The sequence below is a fragment of a genome, unplaced genomic scaffold (assembly GCF_019419815.1).
Source record: "Pyrus x bretschneideri cultivar Hongxiangsu unplaced genomic scaffold, Pyrus_bretschneideri_v1 Contig3, whole genome shotgun sequence".
Taxonomy (NCBI): domain Eukaryota; kingdom Viridiplantae; phylum Streptophyta; class Magnoliopsida; order Rosales; family Rosaceae; genus Pyrus; species Pyrus x bretschneideri.
The window spans coordinates 6054284-6060198 of NW_025999612.1; the positions used below are offsets into that span (position 1 = coordinate 6054284).

The 5915-nt window shown below is 38.1% G+C and overlaps 1 protein-coding gene across 6 annotated transcripts; it reads right to left on the reverse strand.

Moving 5' to 3' along the window:
* Nucleotides 1–1262: 1262 nt before the first annotated feature.
* On the reverse strand, nt 1263–3124 carry LOC103949292 (protein yippee-like At4g27745). Of its 6 annotated transcripts, none has more exons than XM_009360404.3 (4): nt 2976–3124; nt 2581–2644; nt 2337–2444; nt 1263–1701 (listed from the first exon to the last, which is right to left on the reverse strand). In XM_009360404.3, the coding sequence occupies exons 3-4, from the start codon at nt 2427–2429 to the stop codon at nt 1474–1476; spliced, it is 321 nt and encodes a 106-aa protein (XP_009358679.1). In that variant the 5' UTR covers nt 2430–2444; nt 2581–2644; nt 2976–3124; the 3' UTR covers nt 1263–1473. The 6 variants fall into 6 exon arrangements, with proteins under 6 accessions (XP_009358679.1, XP_048445475.1, XP_009358676.1 ...); XM_048589518.1 differs by having other exon boundaries at nt 2337–2494; XM_009360401.3 differs by having other exon boundaries at nt 2337–2464; nt 2976–3123.
* Between the last annotated feature and the right edge of the window lie 2791 nt (nt 3125–5915).

A 5915-nucleotide genomic window follows, 5' to 3' on the forward strand; every position in this document is an offset into this window, starting at 1 on the left:
TTGGGAACAAAGAAAAATATTAGAAAATAGAAACCAGTCTTCAGCTGAATGAGCCACAGACTCTTAAACCAGTCAACACCTTAGCATTCCACCTAACCCGAAAACTGTAGCTTCTTGTGGATGAGCAAGGCTTCGTGGAGGCTGCGCACAGGAGGAGCATCCGTATCCGCTTCATGGTCCGCCACCAACTGCCACCGGATTCGAGCAAAACCGGCCTGAATCCGACTAATCAGTAATTTAGATCGAATCGAATACAAGTTTTCTGTTTTTTGCGTGTAGGGAGTTTTCGGAAGCTCGTATATCATGGCAGAGGCTTTGGTTGGAGGGGCCGCGAAAGGAGCACTGTTTGGAGTACTGTATGATGTCGAATTCATTTTATTCTTAATTATCTTTCAGGTTTTGGTACATCCATTTGCTTTAAGGTTTATATTGATGCCGCGATCATATACGTTGGTTTATATACGGTGCTGTGAAGTACCTTATTTCTTGGAAATGAAAAATTCGAGAATCTGGCACATTGCTGATTGCATAAATCGCCCATAACAACCTAACTCTAGCACTACAAACATATTCTCTAACATTTCAGATCTTCGATTTGCCCGTCAGGGAGAGGAGATTAATGCGCGCGACAACCATGTTAAGAAGAAAGCAGAACTTGCCTAGCAACCAACCAGCCCAATGTTAAGGGATTAGTACTGGCTTGATCAGCTGACTTGAAATCGAAGCTTAGAGAATCAGGTAACTTTGATCCCCGCCTCCAGGCTAAAGTACTGAAAGTGGTTGATGTTTCTTACGGAGGAGAGGGTGGTTTCAATCAGGCTGTTAAGTTGTCGGCGGAGTTTCTGTCCAACGTGAAATTTATACAGGAGCACAACTTGCTCGGAAGACACTTTGAAGAAGTTAACCATGGGCGTAGATGACACGCTAAAGGCTTTGGAGATGGGAGCGATTAACACACTTATTGTGAGGGAAAATCTTGACAGCAATAGGTATGTGTTAAAATAACTTGAAGACCGATGAGATTGTTGTAAAACATTTCGACAAGGAGCTGGGAAACAATAAGAGCAACTTTCAAGATCTTGCGAGCCAAGGAGATCTAGAGGTTCAGGAGAATATCTCACTGCTGAAATGGTCCGTTGACAAGCACAAGCGTTTTGGTTGTGATCTAAGTTTGTCACCAACAAATCACACGAGGGTCGCAGTTCTGTCGAGGTTTTGGAGGCATTGGAGGGTTACTGAATGAATATTTCTAGCCAGCTTACTGAATGAATTATTCACATCTTATTCAAATTAGTAATATGCCAGTTCCCCAGTTCCAGATACAATATTCACACAACAGACGAGGAATCCACAACGAACAACAACAATTGAATTTTTCAATTGTTAAGAATTTGACAAGATAAATACAAGCACGAGCATCCATACACTTACATTTGGCATGCAGATGGATGAACTTGAAAGCCTTCACAGATGCTACCAGTCTTCCTTGACTATCTTCGATTTCTCGAGAATGAATTTCCCTTCCTTGTACTTCTGTGTTTGCTCATAGGCACGTTCATACTTCCAACCCAGCACCTCATGGCAGTCGCAGCAGGAAACATCAGCGACCGTGTGCAGACCGGTCATGAGTTGTCTGTCTTCTTTTGGCCCGACTGTAATGTTCATTGCATGTGAAAACAGAAACGCTCGACCATTTCTACCCTATGATTTAATAAAATAGATAGTCGAATCATGTTTCTTGCAATCTACTCATCATACTCAAATCCTGAAGACTATCGTTTACACACACAATAACCATACGAACACAATGCAGAAAATAGAAACTCTCAACCAAACACACGACAACCACTCGGCTCCTGGCATAGATAACCGAGTACAAATTGAATCTTCATTTCATTTTCAACATGCAAAAAGGAAAAATCTTTATTCCTCATTTACTCCAAAATTCCAAATGTAGGGAAGAGTAGACACCAATTCATCTCAAAATAAGAACAGAGATTTGTTACTTAATTGAGCATGAACTGAATCTTCACTTCAAATTAGGAAAAAGCTAAAAATGTATTCCTCATTTACTCCAAATGGCAAATGTGATGAAAAGTAAACACCAATTCATGTCAAAACAAGAACGGATAACGGTAGTTAATTGAGTATGAACTGAATCTTCATTTCAAATTAGGAAAAGTCTAAAATTGTATTCCTCATTTCCTCCAAATGTAGTGAAAAGTAAACACCAATTCATTTCATTGTAAAGACCGGATTTTTGTTGGTTACCCAATAAGCATAATGAGAGACATTCAGAATATATACAACAACTTGATCAAAGTAAAATTGTTCACCTGAAAGGCTTTCGAAATGACATCATCGTGAAGGGCAACATGGTTTCGGCAATTGCAGCAGCTGTACAACCTCGGCCCAACCAATCCCGCCATCGAAAATCGAGAAAACTACGAACAAGACCAGACCCCTTAAAGCCAAAATATACAAAATCAAGACCCTATCCTTACAGAGCATCCAGCAATCAGCATAACTTCTCAGCAAAAAATCAAAATTACAAAAATTCAAGAGTAACAAAATGCTTACCTTTTTAAACCAAAAGATATTGGTCTATATGATTTTCGATATCAACTAATCTTGTACGCAATTTCTGTTGACAGAACAAAACAGGACAGTGATTACGTGAAGAATCAAACAACTTAAGCCAATGATTAAGAGCAATAATGGTGATCAGTTAAGCCAATAATTGCACAAAAACTCAACTTCTAAAACCACCACAAGATCAATAAACAAGGTAAAACTAAATCACAATAATTGGAAATGAATCGTGGCTTAAAAATAAAACCCAGAATTTAAAAAGTGAAAATTTTGAAACTTTTTCGTTAATTATGAATGGGCAGTGGAGTGATCACCTGAAAATGCACGAGATATTGAATATGTGAAGATTAAACGGATGGATTAAGATTGATTAAGAGTTGCACCTGACCAGTGTGCCATGGTGACTTTAGAGAGAGAGTTTAATCGTAGTAGCAGTGGAGGAGAGATGAGTCGGTGTTTGGGTCAGTTGTAAACTTTCTGATCAGGAAGATGACAAGTTGCCTCGAAGCTGTCCACTGAAAAAATGACATCAGCTTTGCGCTAAATTACAAAATTAACCATCTAGGTATAACTATTAGGTTAATGGCGAGTGAAGTGGCAGTGCCAAAAATGTGTGCGCGTCAAAGGTTGGAAAAGTCGGCAAATCTTCCATGGATTTTGTTACTTTATTTAATGTTTTATGTGGACGATTGTTGACCGTTGATATAATATGAGATTGTCTGCATTAGCCAGAAGTCTTTGCACTACTGTTACTAGCACAGCTCAATCAATCATTTACTTGGTGGTTCTTTTTTTCTTTGGTCAAATGGTAAATATATTACCAACAAATGGTAACTACAAACATTAAGGTTCAGATACAAAGTTAGCACAAAAGAAAAAGAGTGCTGATATTTCTATTCCTGTGTCTTATGATACGAGGTTATTTTGGGAATGGTAGTTGGTGGAGAAATAGGGTTTTAATTTTTTAATTTTTTAATTTTTGGTGGTGGGTAGGGATGTAGGGTTATAAAGTGGGTATAGAAATAAGAAGCTACAATCTATGTAGCTACTGCCTCCGCGGCATAGTTCCTACTCCATGCCACGATCAACACAATCTGTTGCACCCTTGATTGCATGCGAGTGCCCCAGTGTTGAGTAAAAGTAAGGTCACAGCATCCTCCCAGGACCACCACAACAACGATCGCTATCACATGACATAGGAAGTCCACAAGAAGAAAGATCTCACATGCAACATCGCTAACAAATGCGAACAGCAGGAATGACCAACAAGGGCCAACAAAGGTGATAGTGCGAACACCCAAGCTGAAGCTCTATACATCCTCCCTAAACTCTGCTACAAATTACGAAAAACACAAACGGTAATCGATCAAACTTGTAAATGGATGGGAAGATGATGGAACCCACTGATGAAGATGATGGGAGAGATGAACTGTGGGAGATGGAAGAAAGTGGTGATTTAGATTTGGGGTAGAGCTATTGAAACAACAAAGTGATGATAGTTGCCACTGATCCTAACCACAACATGGCCAATGGCGACAAGGATTGGTGAGACTAAAGACATGTCTTTTCACCTAATTATCTGCCACATAGCCTTTCACTTAACTCAAGTTCAATGTTACTTTTACAATTTTGAAAAAAATTAACCAAGATCAAATAAAATGACATGTGGCAAATAATTAAGTGTATGATGAACATACACTATAGTTTACGATAATGAGCAAAAATGCTCACTTAATCATTAGGGAAATTTCGATCATTTGATCTCAATAAAATAGTTGGATTACGAGAAATAAGTTCATTCATAGAACAATGAGAAGGACTCCCACCGAAAGAGAAAGGACATTCACACCGACATTATTCATATAGTTTTGCATTCATGATCGCGTCTGCCCTTGGGACCCTTACATAGATTAAAGGCAGTGTCTCATGCACATTATTATTTGTATAAATTAAAGGCAAGTGGTCATTCAACATAGTGTAAAAAAAAAAAAAAAAAAAGTTTGAATTTTTACATGATAGTATGATTTCGAATTCCATCGATAACTAATCTAACATATAATTTAACAAAATTTATCGTTTTGACGACAACAACAAAAAAAAAAAAAAAAAAAAAGAAAAAGAAAAGAATCTTCTTCTTCCTTCTTGTGTGTGTGTGTGTGTGTGTGTGTGTACACCATGAAGATGCTCTTAGCTCTGTTGATTGCATCTTGAGTCCCCTTAAATTAAAGGTAAGGTCTCTTGCATATTTTCAAAATTTCCTTATCTGTTTGGAAAGCAACATGGCCTGATATTGGATAGTATTATATGGGATACGAATACATGCAAGTATACAAATACATGCAAGTTGCAACACCAACAATAATGTCAATTTTGGCAATTATGTTATAGACAATGCTAAGAAGACTAAATTTTTAAACTAAATTTGTAAATTAAATAATGTGTCATCAATAAAAAAACAAATAACACTTAATTAATAATTCAATCATCAACAATTAAATCATTTGATTTAAAATTATAGTTTCCCTAATATTATTAATTAGGTTACTGTCATACTTCCATTGAAAACAACTTTTTAAACTTAAAAACACAATACATGAGTTTTTGAAGTTTTTTAACTCAATCTCCCTCTGCTCCCTCTCTAATCCTCCCTCTCTCCAATTTCTTACTCTATCATGCCCCGACATTACCTATGTTGTCAATCAAGTTTGTCAATACATGCACAATCCGAAAACCATTCATCTTCAAGCAATCAAGCACATTTATTGCTATATCAAGGCCACCGTTGCTCATGGTCTCCTCTTTCGTTCCTCAACAGACTTCTTTTTTCGTGGATTCTCCGATGCTGACTAGGCTGGTTTTGTTGATGATCGTCGATCCACTAGTGGTGCGTGCATTTTCCTTGACTCGAACCTTCTTATTTGGACTGCTAAAAAGCAATCCACAGTGTCTCACTCAAGCTCTGAAGCTGAATATCGCGCTCTTGCCACCACTGCAGCTGAACTACGGTTGTTCTGCTATTTGTTTCATGAGATTGGCCTTCCTCTTTATACTCCACATGCATTTATGTTGATAATGTCTTCGCTCTTCAAATGGCTACAAATCCGATCTTCCTTGCTCACACTCGGCACATAGAAATTGACTACCATTTTGTTCGTGAGTTAATTGCTCGCGGGGTCCTTGCCACTCGACATATTCCTTCACATCACAATGTTAAATTGCCAATGTCTTCGCCAAGGGACTATCTCGTGAACGATTCTCCTTCCTTATTTCCAAGCTCAATCTTCACTTTGTTCTGCTTCGCTTGAGGGGGGATAAAGAGATTA

Coding starts and splice junctions, on each gene's coding strand:
- LOC103949292 (XM_009360404.3), bottom strand. CDS start 2,429: ATGGCGGGATTGGTTGGGCCGAGGTTGTACAGCTGCTGCAATTGCCGA. Junction 1,702..2,336: donor TCATTTCGAAAGCCTTTCAG/GTGAACAATTTT, acceptor ATTAAATCATAG/GGTAGAAATGGTCGAGCGTT.